Source organism: Cynoglossus semilaevis, chromosome 6 (genome assembly GCF_000523025.1).
Source record: "Cynoglossus semilaevis isolate Cse_v1.0 chromosome 6, Cse_v1.0, whole genome shotgun sequence".
In the NCBI taxonomy this organism is placed as follows: Eukaryota; Metazoa; Chordata; class Actinopteri; order Pleuronectiformes; family Cynoglossidae; genus Cynoglossus; species Cynoglossus semilaevis.
This window is the reverse complement of record NC_024312.1, coordinates 9,639,525-9,654,563: the sequence shown is the minus strand read 5'-3', so window position 1 is coordinate 9,654,563 and position 15,039 is coordinate 9,639,525. Positions and strand designations below refer to the sequence as shown.

General features: G+C 38.9%; 1 protein-coding gene across 1 annotated transcript in view; it reads left to right on the top strand.

Moving 5' to 3' along the window:
- Positions 1 to 15,039, top strand: part of chd2 (chromodomain helicase DNA binding protein 2) — a 32,771-nt gene that overhangs the window by 13,539 nt on the left and 4,193 nt on the right. The window contains exons 9-35 of the mRNA XM_017033070.2: positions 1 to 26; positions 307 to 485; positions 794 to 918; positions 1,066 to 1,282; positions 2,273 to 2,362; positions 2,481 to 2,671; positions 2,776 to 2,964; positions 3,059 to 3,221; positions 4,003 to 4,155; positions 5,911 to 5,982; positions 6,663 to 6,812; positions 6,898 to 7,046; positions 8,038 to 8,134; positions 8,229 to 8,321; positions 8,467 to 8,637; positions 8,826 to 8,995; positions 9,097 to 9,138; positions 9,261 to 9,400; positions 9,499 to 9,637; positions 9,731 to 9,881; positions 10,760 to 10,882; positions 10,978 to 11,100; positions 11,949 to 12,089; positions 12,638 to 12,754; positions 13,842 to 14,020; positions 14,120 to 14,219; positions 14,299 to 14,491. The exon at positions 1 to 26 is cut by the window's left edge and continues 81 nt beyond it. Of these exons, the coding sequence (XP_016888559.1) occupies positions 1 to 26; positions 307 to 485; positions 794 to 918; positions 1,066 to 1,282; positions 2,273 to 2,362; positions 2,481 to 2,671; positions 2,776 to 2,964; positions 3,059 to 3,221; positions 4,003 to 4,155; positions 5,911 to 5,982; positions 6,663 to 6,812; positions 6,898 to 7,046; positions 8,038 to 8,134; positions 8,229 to 8,321; positions 8,467 to 8,637; positions 8,826 to 8,995; positions 9,097 to 9,138; positions 9,261 to 9,400; positions 9,499 to 9,637; positions 9,731 to 9,881; positions 10,760 to 10,882; positions 10,978 to 11,100; positions 11,949 to 12,089; positions 12,638 to 12,754; positions 13,842 to 14,020; positions 14,120 to 14,219; positions 14,299 to 14,491 (3,683 nt within the window). The remainder of the gene's footprint in view (positions 27 to 306; positions 486 to 793; positions 919 to 1,065; positions 1,283 to 2,272; positions 2,363 to 2,480; positions 2,672 to 2,775; positions 2,965 to 3,058; positions 3,222 to 4,002; positions 4,156 to 5,910; positions 5,983 to 6,662; positions 6,813 to 6,897; positions 7,047 to 8,037; positions 8,135 to 8,228; positions 8,322 to 8,466; positions 8,638 to 8,825; positions 8,996 to 9,096; positions 9,139 to 9,260; positions 9,401 to 9,498; positions 9,638 to 9,730; positions 9,882 to 10,759; positions 10,883 to 10,977; positions 11,101 to 11,948; positions 12,090 to 12,637; positions 12,755 to 13,841; positions 14,021 to 14,119; positions 14,220 to 14,298; positions 14,492 to 15,039) is intronic.

Sequence of the window (15,039 nt, the reverse complement as noted above, 5' to 3'; positions counted from 1 at the left end):
GAACGAGTCATTGGTAATGGCAGTTTGTGAGACACATGATGTTAAATGGCACGAACTAAACATCCTAGAGTAGGGCCGGATTTTGATCCTCAGTGAATCATATCGTTATTACCCGGTCACTAAAATATGCTTTATATTTTCCCAGCAACTAAAAATCGGAAAATAGCGGGATCTTCAGACTTTCCTTGTAAGTGGCTTGTCCTCTTTGAGCCCGCTTCACCCCCTCCCTCTCACAAATTTTCTAAGCTGCTTTTCTTCTTTCATCACCTATCACAACTTATTAAAAATATTTATTTTTTTCTGCAGCTCACGTTCACAAGACATCGTCGAGTAACGACCCCGAGTATTTGTGTAAGTGGATGGGGTTACCCTACTCGGAGTGCAGTTGGGAAGATGGCACTTTGGTTCAAAAGAAGTTTCAACACTGCATCGACAGCTTCAACAACAGAAACTCGAGTAAAACGATCCCTTCGAAAGACTGCAAGGTAGAACTGCCCTTATCTTTACTAAATCCAAATAATGACTTTTTTTTTAGCTCACGGCCCTAAACTTTTTGATCCCTTCGAAAGACTGCAAGGTAAAACTGCCCTTATCGTTTTTTAGCTCACGGCCCTAAACTTTTTAAATAATAAATCGTTGTTTTTATCATTCATAATACAATATACAAATTCATGAACAGGTGTATACTACTAGCCATGTACAGTGGGGCTTCAAAATACAAGTATAATACGTTCCACAACAGCACTCGTGTGTCGATCTAAAAATCTTAACGAGTTCTCTTTTATTATTGTAGGTTTTAAAGCAGAGGCCAAGGTTTGTGGCTCTTAAAAAACAACCTCCATATATTGGAGATGAGAACCTAGAGCTGAGAGATTATCAGCTCGCTGGATTGAACTGGCTTGCTCATTCCTGGTGCAGGTGCTGTTTTGTCTTTTTTTTCTTTGTTTTAACATACAATATTATGAGGAAGCGTTAGGCATGGAGTTAGGAGTTAAAACTTTAAATGTGTTCAATTTTGTGTTAAGCTGCTTTCATTTAGTCTTTTTTTTTTTTTTTCAATTTCAGGTGCAACAGTGTCATCCTTGCTGACGAGATGGGATTGGGGAAGACGATCCAGACAATCTCCTTTCTGTCCTACCTGTTTCACCAGCATCAGCTGTATGGACCCTTCATAGTGGTCGTGCCTCTGTCCACACTTACCTCTTGGCAGAGGGAGTTTGCAATATGGGCCCCAGACATGAACGTAGTCGTCTACCTCGGTGACGTGATGAGCAGAAAATCGGTGAGTTTGGCTTGTCCTACCTACTCCTTCTGAACTCATTTAATATAGCCTGTTCATCATCAGAAATGAACCCGTATATAAGGTTTAACAGCGAATATACCGTACCGTATTTCCTTTACATTTGTTTTACCCCTTTGGCTGGGTTTGCGACTTATACTCAGGTGCGACTTGCATATTAAAATACATAATACAATGTTTGTTATTTTCACACTGACAGCTGCTAGAGGGCACTCTAGCACTAGCTAACTGGTTCGACTTATACTCAGGTGCGACTTGCATATTAAAATACATAATACAATGTTTGTTATTTTCACACTGACAGATGCTAGAGGGCACTCTAGCACTAGCTAACTGGTTTGCGACTTATACTCAGGTGCGACTTGCATAGTAAAATATATAATATAATGTTTGTTATTTTCACACTGACAGATGCTAGAGGGCACTCTAGCACTAGCTGACCGGTTCGACTTATACTCTGGCGAGACTTTTTTCTCTTTCCATTTATGCATTTTTTTTGGCTGGTGTGACTAATAGTCCGGAAAAATTTACTGTTTTTTAGAATGAAACAAGAATGCATGACAAAAAAAAAAAATCACATTATCACATCAAGTAAAAAAATAATACTAATAATAAATAGAGGTCACAGTATTGTCAATAAAATACACCTGACAATGTGTTTCACAACATTAGTCTTTTCCTTTAAATAGCTGCATCACAGGGTCTCACATCTTTTCAAACAACGTTTCCCTTGTCTTCATTATAAAGCACATTAGCCAAGGAATCAGGCAAAAAAGAAACTGCAGTTTTTCTCCAAAATAATAGAGCCACTGTAATTCCTTAAACCGGATAAGGCAATGCCTGACATTCACAGAGCAATCATGTATACTTTTAACCCAACTGGTTAGGGAAAGCTGAAAAAAAAAAAATTAAAGCTATTTCACTTGTATCTGCAGAAATGGTAATGCCATTGTGACTTCTGTTTCCTTTTAGATCCGAGACTATGAGTGGGTAAATCATCAAACTAAAAGAATACGGTTCAATGCACTTTTAACTACTTATGAGATTCTACTCAAAGACAAGGTTGGTGGAAAAATAATGGCAATTAAAATGTCTTGCAGTTCTGACAACACGTTGTGTTTATTGTTTACCACGGTCTGTATATAGAGCGGACAGTTAATTATGGCTCAACATTTTGCAGAGTGTGCTCGGTAACATTAACTGGGCCTTTCTGGGCGTGGATGAGGCTCACAGACTAAAGAATGACGACAGCCTGCTGTATAAAACTTTAATGGAGTTCAGGTCTAACCACAGACTGCTGATCACTGGTACTCCGCTGCAAAACTCCCTCAAAGAGCTCTGGTCCTTGTTGCACTTCCTCATGCCAGACAGGTGTGTTATGGTACTGTTACAGACATTATGTTTAATGTTAACTTGTGTAGGGGGAGAAAAAAAAAAAAAAAGTCCCAACGAGTGACATGTAATTCTAACGACAGGTTTGACTCCTGGGAGGATTTTGAGGATGAACATGGGAAAGGTAGGGAAAATGGTTATCAGAGTCTTCACAAAGTCCTCGAGCCCTTCCTTTTGCGACGTGTCAAAAAGGATGTAGAGAAATCACTGCCTGCCAAGGTAGAACAAATCCTTCGTGTAGACATGACTGCACAACAGAAACAATTTTACAAGTATGTTGTGTTTGTTCTCATGTTGAATATAGACATTCATAAAGCTGCTTTTTTTTTTTTATTTGTTAACCTAACTTGTTTTTGTGTTTTAAAGGTGGATTTTGACAAGGAATTACAAAGCTCTTTCAAAAGGCACCCGGGGCAGTTCCTCTGGCTTTCTGAACATTGTTATGGAGTTAAAAAAGTGTTGCAATCACAACTTCCTTATAAAACAACCTGAGGATGGAGACACCGAAACACAAGAGGAACACCTGCAGGTAGGTTGTCCTTAAATTGAACAGATGGGCCGGGTCGGGAGATAGATGGAGCGTTCGTGTGAACTAAGATACCGTAAATGATGTAAAAGTCATGCATGGGCTAAAATGCTAAAATCCTTTTAGCATTTTCTACACCAGCTATTGGGGAAACGTTTGTATCGCCGGGAAAGTCGCAGAAGTATAATGATAATATAAATAAATTGTATAACTTGGAAAAGCAGTAGTTTGCCCGCACCTGTCTTAATGAATCTTTGGCTCCATCGCATCTGGCCCTCGAGCAGTAGTTTGCCCACACCTGTCTTAATGAATCTTTGGCTCCAAACTTTCCGAATTTAACTTTGAATTTTAAAATCATGACCAATAATGAATCTGCTGTGATGTTAATTTCACACATTCACAACCACCAAATGGGTTTAATTTGCAAGTTGCCTTCGTTTGCTGGGAATGCATTTGCATTGGAATACCTGTTTTGAACAGTGAGTTGACAGTGATACCAAATTGATTTTGGTTGAATCCAGGAAGAACTAGTCAGAATGATTGCATTTTCCTAGACAAAAAAAAAACATCTAAGAATTGAAATTAAATCATAGTGGTGTTTAGAAACCTTGCATCTAAGAATTGAAATTAATTCATTAAATCATAGTGGTGTTTAGAAACCTCACTATTCCCACGAGACAAACAAACTATGGATTACTCTTGATTAACCAGTACAAAAAAGACATCCAAGTTCCAGTTTTCAGTCTTTGATATCTAATTCGCTCTATTACTTTGTATCTCACAGAGTCTAGTGATTGGTAGCGGGAAGCTTGTGCTTCTAGACAAGCTTCTCACCAGGCTTCGAGAGCGAGGCAGCCGTGTCCTGATCTTTTCCCAGATGGTTAGGATGCTGGACATTCTGGCGGAATATCTGGCCAAAAAGCGCTACACATTCCAGGTAAGACTTGTCAGTCTTTTGAACATTGATATCTCACATACAGAGGGGGGGGGTTCTTGTTGGAGTTCTGTTTTTATGGCGCGACGTAACTACATCTTCACTCCAGGTCAGAATCTGTATTACGCTTGGGTGCCCTAATGAATGGCAAAAAGTTTCCAAAATATAACAGAAACGAAAAAAGAAAGCAAATGTAGCATAATCGAGTCTTAAAATCCCACTTAGATTTCTATTGTTGTTCATTGTTCATTGTTGGCTCCCAGTGTGCTTCAGTTGTGTGCAATCATGTGTGATGCGCTGTGTGGTTTGGCTTTGTAAAATCGGTTCATGGTCAGTAAGCACAACCAGAATTAATACAAAAGGCGCACCGGGTTATAAGGCGTACTGTAGATTTTTGAGAAAATGAAAGGCTTTTAAGTGTCCTTTATAGTCCGGAAAATACAGTACCTTAAAGTAGTGAATTAATGCAGTAAAGGGCACGAAAACCCCATGGCACTCCACCTAACAAAAACATTTACAAACAGTACATGTAATGAAATATAACGTCCTGTTAAGTAGTAGTTTTAATTTACTCTCAATTTAAGATCTGGGCCTGTTTATTTGAAGAGAACACTGATGTGATCGCAGAAATTGAAGAAAGACATTCATAAAGATGATCATCCACAAATCTGATGGTGATGTTTTGACATTACAATATACTGTAAATGTAGCGATGGCTTAAACAATGATGCGGCTAATTTATGGATTTTTACGGGCTAGCGATGTTCCTACTGTTAGCGATCAATGACATTTCTGGTAGGCTACTGTGTGTTATGCTAGTAGCGCATGTCTGTCTGTGTGCGTATATGTGCGTGGGTTGCACGAGAGAGGACAGTGCCGAAGGTTGAGAGCATTTAGAGTCCTGTGTGGCTGATAATAAAGACGCCTGTTTCTGTTCACCTCTGCTGTGGACAAGCACAAAGTGAAGGGAGTTAGCCCCGGAGCTAATGTTAGCTTCGGACCTGGAGCAGATCACTAAGGTCTCCCCTGTGTATTGCAATTACGGTCGGGGCGCCGAAGCAGGGAAGAGCTAACGTGTAACCAGCCATGTTACACTGTTAGGGGGAAAAAAAACCCATTTATTCAATTAAAACTGAAAAAGAAAATCTTTCTGTGTAAATATACCATGTTGAAATGTGGACACCTGCGGCTTATATTCAGCTGGCTCAATAGTCTGGGAATTACGGTAACCTGTTATTTTTATTTTCGTTTTTGTCTCTCAATATATGTGCATTCAAGGTTGCCGGCCTCTGCCCTAGCACGAACGTTCTTGCTGCTTGTGGCGGCTAAACAGCCACACCAAACTGACTTTACTACTCCGATCAATGCTGCACTGAAAACCACACAGACAGTGTTGTCACAGTTAGATCTTACGCCCTCTTTCTGGGCTCATTAGTTATAAAGACACAGGGGATTGAGAGGTTTTTGGATCTGTGTCCAGTTAGGATCAAATGTCAGTGTCTGGAACACATAGCTGGACGGGCTCCATGCTGTTATTTATATCAACTGTATTTTTGTTTTTCAAATGAAGTACAGCTGAGCCACTGGAAAAGCCACTCAACCTGTTCAGGCCTAGCTGGTGCAGCTTTACTGCTCTGATCAGTCAGGACATAAAAGACGGGATACAATGACATGTAAAGCAAAGAGGTGTGAAGCGAACTTACAGCACTGGAAATCCGCCGAGGTCTTAATCCATCTTTTGCCTCCTTTTCACTTCAGCGACTGGATGGTTCCATTAAAGGAGAAATACGAAAGCAAGCACTTGATCACTTTAATGCGGAAGGCTCAGAGGTAGGATTATTATTAATTATTAATTATTAACTTTGACTTAATGTCCCTGCTGGATTATTGCCTGTTTTGATAACATTTTGTCCATTAACATTTTTTTAACCTTTTTTCCTTCTTAAAAGGTTGTATATAAAGTAATCATATAATTTAATATGTTTTAAATGATGTTTCTCACGATTGCGACAGTTCTATGTTGTATGTTAAAAACGCCATCTTCAAGTAATTCAATAATCCCTTGTATGATTGTATTGATTTACTAATTTAGTTTTGTTTTTAGTTTACTATTGTATTTTTTCTTAATGCAAAAATTGTGTCTATATGTTGTGTATGTGTGTTTGTTTGTATGGGTTTTCTTGTATTATCAACAGTTGGTGTAATTCAGGGATGTCCATACTTGGAAAAAAATAAATATAGATTTACTCATATAAACTGAATATACCTTATACTGTATGTACAATATACGTTGGGGTACTATGATTAAATGTACTATATGTAGCCATATGGCACAATATGAGGCATCACTCATACTACTTTAGTCAAGGTACTTTAGCATTAACAATAACGTGTATTTGTATTTATTTTTTTAAAGTATTATTTAAATTGCTTATGATCTACTTGCGCTCCCTTTGTTATCCACTGGTAGATCGACTAAAAAATAAATGTCAAATTGTCCATTTTTGTAGGACTTCTGCTTCCTATTGTCAACCAGAGCTGGGGGTTTAGGAATTAACTTGGCCTCAGCTGACACTGTAGTCATTTTCGACTCTGATTGGAATCCTCAAAATGACCTGCAGGCACAGGCCAGGGCTCATAGGATTGGTCAAAAGAAACAGGTAAACCAATGATCAAATCCAAGACGGTCGTTGCAAAATGCTCCGTAATAAATCTGTAACGATTTAACGTTTGTGTTTTGTACAGGTGAATATATATCGACTCGTCACGAAAGGCACCGTGGAGGAGGACATTATAGAGCGAGCAAAAAAGAAGATGGTTCTGGACCATCTTGTCATCCAGAGAATGGACACCACTGGTCGAACTGTACTGGATAGCAACTCAGGAAACACTAAGTAAGTAGTGGTTGTACAGACTAACCGACTTGGCGACTGAACTTTCATTACATTATTGTTGACTTCGTATTACAGTAAACCCTTGTTTTTCGCGGGGGTTACGTTCCAAAAAGAACCCGTGAAAAAAAATTCCGTGAAGTAGAAATCTTTATTTTTTTTACAATTAAATACTCAGAAAAAGAAGAGAAAGAACGAACAAACTATTTTACAGTCTCAACCATTTGTTTCACAAATAAAGTAAAATAAAAGTACTTTAGAAACGTTTCAACAAATAACTTCTGTAATGTACTGTCAAATAATAATTTTAATCATCAACGTGAACAGAAGGCTTCAAATTGCGGAGATTAGCACCGCCCACCGTGAACGGGAGAAAATTAAAAATGATTATGAAAAAAATACAAATTACCTGTACAGTCGGACAAATAGTGACTCAGCTTTATTTCACTGCTGTCTTCCTTATGTTTTTTTCTTCCTTCTTTATGGAACGAACGGAAGATTCATTAATTCCATAATGCCGACCTACAGCCGCATAGCTTTTACCTTCATTTAGCATGTCCAATAGTTTTACTTTATCACCGATAGACAGCATCTTCCGCTGCCTTTTGGTCCCTACCGCAGGTACTTTTGCCGGTCCAGAGCGTTTTGTCGACATTATGGGGTTTGATAAACTCGAAATTGCAAGAGAATTTGCACGTACGTAATGTCAATTTGGCAAGCTGTTTTACGTACGTGTACATATTAAACCGCAACGTTATTGGCGCACAGGTAGAGAAGAAGAGGAGTGACTTTTTAGCCAATCAGAATGCAGAACACAATGCACGATGCAAATCCGTGAAGTAGCGAAACCGTAAAAAGTAAACCGCGTTATAGCAAGGGATCACTGTATTGTCGAAAATCTGAAGTCATGAAACCCCTTGTTAAAACACACGCTGCTGTCATATGCCGTAAACGTAATGAGATGTTTAACATTTGGCACGTGTTCACCTCACAGTTCAAACCCATTCAACAAGGAAGAGCTGACTGCAATTCTTAAGTTTGGTGCAGAGGAACTTTTCAAGGAACCAGAGGGAGAAGAGTCAGAACTGCAGGTATAAGACATCAATTTCCTTGTTTGCAAAATATAATGTATACAATATTCATGTAAACTGTTTTGTTTTGGGTTTGTTTTTTTTTTTTCTGTAGGAGATGGACATAGATGAAATACTGAGGTTAGCTGAAACAAGAGAAAGTGACCAGGGGTCAAGTGCAACTGATGAACTCCTTTCCCAGTTCAAGGTAATTCTGTGTTCACCTTTTGGATTTAGTTCTTTTTTTTTTTTTTCTCTGTCCGGACCGATATATTAAATCTATAATTCGTATCAGACACTTCTCTTTTTTTTTTTTAAATCTTGCTCGTTTCACCCTCTGTCTACTTGTGTAGGTGGCGAATTTTGCTACCATGGACGAGAGCACCCCAGAGCTTGAGGAAAAACAGGGCCGGGATTGGGAAGAGATCATCCCGGAAGAGCAGAGACGCAAAATAGAGGAAGAGGAAAAGCAGCGAGAGATGGACATCTTTATGTTACCCAGAAGCAGGAGTTCTAACAAGAGGGTAAGTAGAGGATTAACAAAATCAGAATCCAAAAGGAAGGAAGGAAGGAGGAATGGATGGATGGAAAAAGAACTTTATTAATTCCCTTTGGGAAAGTATGAAAAAAAAACTTTATTAATTCCCTTTGGGAAAGTAATTATATTTTCCTCAGCGAACAGCCCTACTAGAAACCACGCTTTGCTTTTTAGGCTAAAGTCAATGATAGTGACAGTGATGCTGGGTCGAAGCTGAAGAACCGCACCTCAGGCTCCGAAAGCGAGACAGAAGAGAGTGACGATGATAAGAAGCCAAAGAGACGAGGAAGACCTCGAGCGCGCAAAAACAACGTGGAGGGGTTTACAGATGCTGAGATCCGCAGGTTAGGATTTTTTTTTCACTTTAATTTCATTTTGTCTTAAATAAAGCAGTGTTACAGTTTTACGGCATTTTATAATTTTACCAAAATTAACCACTCAACAGGTTTATCAAGGCGTATAAGAAGTTTGGATGCCCACTTGAAAGGTAGGAATTGTGAAAAGTGATGTGAACAATCTCTACGTCATCCAGCATATTACTGAGGTTTTTGACGTTCGCCTGATCAAAAAAAAAAAAAAAAACAGTTAAGCCCCCTTTCCAATCTTTAGACTTGAAGCCATTGCCCGAGACTCGGAGCTGGTGGACAAATCCATAGCAGACCTAAAGAGACTTGGGGAACTCATTCACAGTAGCTGTGTGACTGCAGTGCAGGAGCACGAGGAACAACTCAAAGAGAACCCTGTTGAAGGTACACTGACGCTACATGTAGATACATGTACACTTTTTTTTTTTTTTTCTTTTTTTTTTTCCTGCAAAAATTTTGAAAAACAACCTACAATTCTCTAGCTAAAGGTCCTGGTAAGCGGCGAGGAATTAACATCAAGATCTCAGGAGTGCAGGTCAATGCCAAGTCCATAATCCAGCATGAGGAAGAGTTTGAACCTTTACACAAGGCAGTGCCCTCTGACTCCGCTGAGAGAACCAAGTAAAACGCCGTTTCTTATTGGGGAGCACAGACAGCTTGTGGAAGAGGTGCGGCTGCGTCAGACTAAATGACACATGCTCTCATTTCCCACAGGTTCACATTGACATGCAGGGTCAAAATGGCCCACTTTGATGTAGATTGGAGTCTACAGGATGACGTTCAACTCTTGCTTGGGATCCATGAGCACGGATTTGGCAACTGGGATTTGATCAAGACAGATCCTGATATGAAACTAGCCGATAAGGTGAATAACTGATGCCTAAAAAGTATTTGCTAATTAAACAGTATTTTTAAAGAAGGCTGTGTATTATAGGCACATAAATGAATATGCGGTTGCTGCTTCTCCCACTTTAGTACAATTGCAATTTTAAAACCACACCTTAGTTATATCTATTTAAACTGTTATTCAAACTATCAATACTGCTGTCTATTTAAACTAATTACCATATTTTCTGGACTATAAGTTGCATTTTTTTTTCATCCTATGGCTAGGTTTGGCACTTGTATTCAGGTGTGACTTATATATTAAAATATATAATTTCACATGTTCGTTATTTTCACACTGACAGCCACTAGAGGGCACTCTAGCAGGCTGGCTTCTGTTATACTCTGGAGCGACTTATGTGTTGTTTTTTTTCTTCTTCATTATGCATTTTTTGGCTGGTGCGACTTATACTCTGGAAAATATGGTATATATTATGTTACTGCTAATATATATATATATATATACATATTTATTTATACTTACTTGCTTACATATTTAAATACATATACGTACCATAGAGATAATGCGGTATAATGTCTGTATGTCTGTCGATCCATCGCCTCTGTTCCCTGTCACTTTCTTCTTTTTTTTTTTTTTTTTTTTCCTTCTTCCCTCTGTCCTTTGCTTCAGTGGTGTCTTTCATTTTCTTTTTGTAATTCAACCAGCCAGAAGACACTGACACATGTTCAAGCCTTGTTTTGTCATAGACTCTACCTTGGGAGTATCTCTTAAGCATTCCTCATTAATACCACGTTTTTTTCTAAGAAATGTTAATAGTTGGGCTGAATTGAGTGCAGGTTAGTTTTTTTATTTGTGTTAATGAGATGGCGAATAAGCATTTTGTCTTATTAACGTAGATTCTTCCGGATGACTCGAGCAAGAAACCTCAAGCAAAGCAATTGCAGGCAAGAGCAGAGTATCTTTTGAAGCTGTTGAAAAAAGAACAGGACAACACCCTCTTAACCAAAACGGGGGAAGAGGTAACGCTGAAATCATATTCACACACAATCTGACACCAAAGCCACTTGTGTTGCGGTGCTTGTCATCTTCTGTTTTTTTTTTGTTTTTTTTCAAGGTCAAAGTAAAAAAGAGGAAGCCACGGGTTACGAAGGAGAGCAAGCAACTCAAGGTTGACCAGGGCCATGACCTTTCATCCCCTCAACTCTCTGACGTTCAATCAGAGGAGGGTGAAGTCAAGGTAAGACATATAACCGACCACCCAGAGGACTGCTCATGTTATGTTTAGTTAATAATTAATCTCCACCCGGGCCTGTAGGTCAGTGTTTCCCCAACCTTTTGCGAGCTACGACACAAGTTTTACATCAGAAAAACATGTCCGTCCCCAGAGTTTTAGATCATTGTAGATGTAAATACAGAATTAATTTTAAAAAGAATAATATCTAGTTAAAAAAATCTTTTTATCAGATTTTTTTTTATTAGTTACGAGACATTACAGGTGAACCTATTTAAATTCCTGCACGTGAGGTTGGTGGTGAACCTGTAATTAGTTACCAGACATTACAGGTGAGCCTATTTAAATTCCGGACGCTTGCACGTGAGGTTGGTGGTGAACCTGTACTGTTAAGTTGAACACAATGTTGTTATACTCACTGTAATTAAAAAAAAAAAGACACATGGCAGTCCTTCTTTAGAGTCTCTTTTTAATGTTTATAGCCATCTGCTGCCCCCTAGTGAAAGAGTATAGAATTGTTCTCCCTGTCACTGTTGCATAGGTTGAATGAGGACAAATTATTTGCAGTAAATTAATTAAATTAGTGCTTCCATAGTGCAGCGGTTAGTACGCCTGCCTTGAAAGCCGAGCGCAGATAGTCCTGAGTTCGATTCCCTGTAGAAATAGGAACGTCGTCCCTCCCAGGGGTAACCTGTTGCAGCAGATCCGCTGTAACACCAGAATTTGTGGGATCAGTAACGTTCAAATTATTATTTTTTTATTATTATTGTATAAAATAAATATCAGTTTTGAGAAATGAGTGGTAGCTCGTTTGTAACGTTGCTGAAAGCATGTGTTTTGTTGTGTTCCAACAGGATGATGGGAAAGAGAAGTCCCCGAACAAAAAACGACAAAAGAAAAAGGACAACAAAGAAAACAAAGAAAAACAGGCAACATCCAAAAAGGAGAAGGATGGAAACAAGGAAAGGAAGACTGCTAAGGCCAGAAAAGAAAAGGTAATATTGCTCGCTTTTTAAACATTCAATAAATCCAGCCTATACGGATGGTGCGGCCCAGGCATGTGGCTCAGATAAAACAATAGAGGTGGCCCTTTAGTCCAGGGTCATTTTACATTTTGAAGAGACATTTGAAGAGACATTTGAAAAATCTCAATTGGCAAGGGTTTAGATTTTCCAACAGATCACAAACCAAGAATGCAAATCTCTCTATATCCTTGCAACATGCAGCCCACAATGCATCATGTGTGTCTAGAAAAGTTGTTTTTAGAAGTGTTAACACTCCACATTTGTATTTATCAATAAAAAACATCACTTTACCTCTGCACGTACTGACAAATACCTGTTTAGTTTTTCCCACAAAAACTGCAATGAGTGTGTTGTTATATTCAAAACATTGAACGTTTTCAATACCTCCACATGTTTCAGTCCAAATTTACCAAAATGTACCTCCTGTTTATTACCAAAATTTGTAACCCATTCTGAATTTGTTGGGTTAAACTAAATGTATTATTGAAGAACTCTGCCTTTATGTTGTCTTGTTACAGGTTAAAGGAGCCAAAGTTAAGAAGACACATGGTCCTGTTCACATCACGGCCGGTTCGGAACCGATTCCCATTGAAGGAAAAGAGGATGATGAGCTTGATCAGGAAACTTTTAGTGTTGTAAGTTATCTCTCTTGTTTAACAAATAAAGTATGAAGTTTGAATTATTCTTTTCACTGCTTTTGTAGATGCATCCCTCGGTGGATCATCTCGCTAGCGTCTCACCACACCAACAATGTACAAGTCTGTCTTTATCAGTCCAGTCCTCTCTGGGGTCCTCCTGTAGGCTACTACGTCTCCAACATATCTTGTCTAATATTACCTCCGTGCTCGGCAAAGGTAGAAAAAGCACGAGTCGGACTCGAGTCATACATTTCATGATTTTGGACTCGACTTATACTTTAACATCAGTGACTTGTGACTTGTTAAAAATATTTGCTAATTTCCATTTGCTGTATGTATAGACACTTGAAATGAAAGAGTGAATTTTTAGTGCTACAGGAGTAGCGGATATTGGTGCACAAGTCTAGAGTGCCCTCTAGCGGCTGACAGTGTGAAAATAACAGACGTGAAATTACATATTTTAATATATCAGTCGCACCTGAGTATAAGTCGCAAACCCAGCCAAAAGTTGAAAAAAGTGCAACTTATAGTCTGGAAAATACAATAGTGGAAAATTCAAATGTAGCGAAGTAAAATACTTGAGTCAAAAAAGTGAAGAGACCACTGGAAATGTACATGATTCATATTTTATACACTGACAGCCACTAGAGGGCACTCTAAGCGTGTGTGCCAGTACCTGCTACTGCTGTACCACTGAAAATTTACATGTTCATTATTTTCACACTGACAGCCGCTAGAGGGCACTCTAGCTGGCTGGTGCGACTTATACTCTGGAGTAACTTGTATATATGTTTTTTTTTTTTCTTCTTCAGTATGCATTTTTTGGCTAGTGCGACTTGAATTCCAGAGCGTCTTATAGTCCGGAAAATATGGTGTTTAATTAAAGCACTTATCTAATCAACCAGGCCTTCTATAAACTGCATTTATTACTATTTCTGGACACAATCAAAAACCGTCAATCGATGTCCCAACAATTTTGCAGTTTTGTTTTCTTTAAGTACTTAAGTATTTTAAATGGGCTACAAAGGTTTGTCTTGTATATTGTGCATTCCAGTAATGTCTGTTTTTTTTTTTTTTTATATAGTGTAAAGAGCGCATGAGGCCTGTGAAAAAAGCACTGAAGCAGCTGGACAAACCAGATGAAGGTCTCTCTGACCAGGATCAGCTGCAGCATACGCGTACATGTCTGCTGAAGATCGGAGACAGAATCACAGAGTGCCTTAAAGTATACAGTGACCCCGAGCATGTGAAATTATGGCGAAGGTGAGATCGCTGGGTCTCCGTAAAACTAATGACGATACAAAAAAAAAAAAAAATTGCACAGCTAATTTCTTTTTTGTTTGTTTTTTGGGGGGGTGGCAGAAATCTCTGGATTTTTGTGTCAAAGTTCACAGAATTTGGGGCCAGGAAGCTTCATAAGCTTTATAAAATGGCACAGAAGAAGCGGACGCACGAGGAAGAGGTTGGTCCCTCTGATGGAAATTTGCATAGTAGAATTTTTTTTTTTTTTTTCTTGATTGACTTTGATTTTCTTTTTCCAGAAAGAGCAAAAAAAGAAAGACGATTCTGGTGGGAAGGGGAAATCTTTCAGGCAAGAACATTCTGGATCTAGTCGAGACTCGATGGGCACACAGCCACCCCTCAAAGGTGCATCTCACCCGATTCAACAAGGGCCCCATAGCCACCACAGAGAACTATATAATGGTCCCAACAAGAGACATTTTAGCAATGATGGTAAGTACTTCACTGAAGTATAGGTGATGACAACTTTTATACAGAATGCTCTTTGTAGCTTGGTAAAACGTTGTCAGCAGTTAACACTGTATCCATATCATTGAAATTAAAGGTTAAAAATACAAAATACCGTATTTTCCGCACTATAAGGCACACTTAAAAGCCTTTAATTTTTTTCAAAAATTGACAGTGCGCCTTATAACCCGGTGTGCCTTATATATATTATATACTTCTGGTTGCATTTACCGAGCTCGATCGGTTTTATAAAGCCAAACCACACTGCGCAAGAAGATGATCATCAACAGTTGTTACAGTATGGTTGTGTAACTCAAATCCGTGCAACGTCGCGTTGTGCCTCCAAAAAACCCCGGAGACGGAGTTGTGTTTTTGTATTGTCGACGTATGGTGAAGTTGCAGGAGGATTCAGACGCATGGCTGATCGATACAGGCAAAACGCACACTCTCTCTCTCGCAAAACAACTTCCGCACGGAACAGCGTCAAAACAACAATACGATTACCATCCACAACAAAAATAGTGACAACCGCA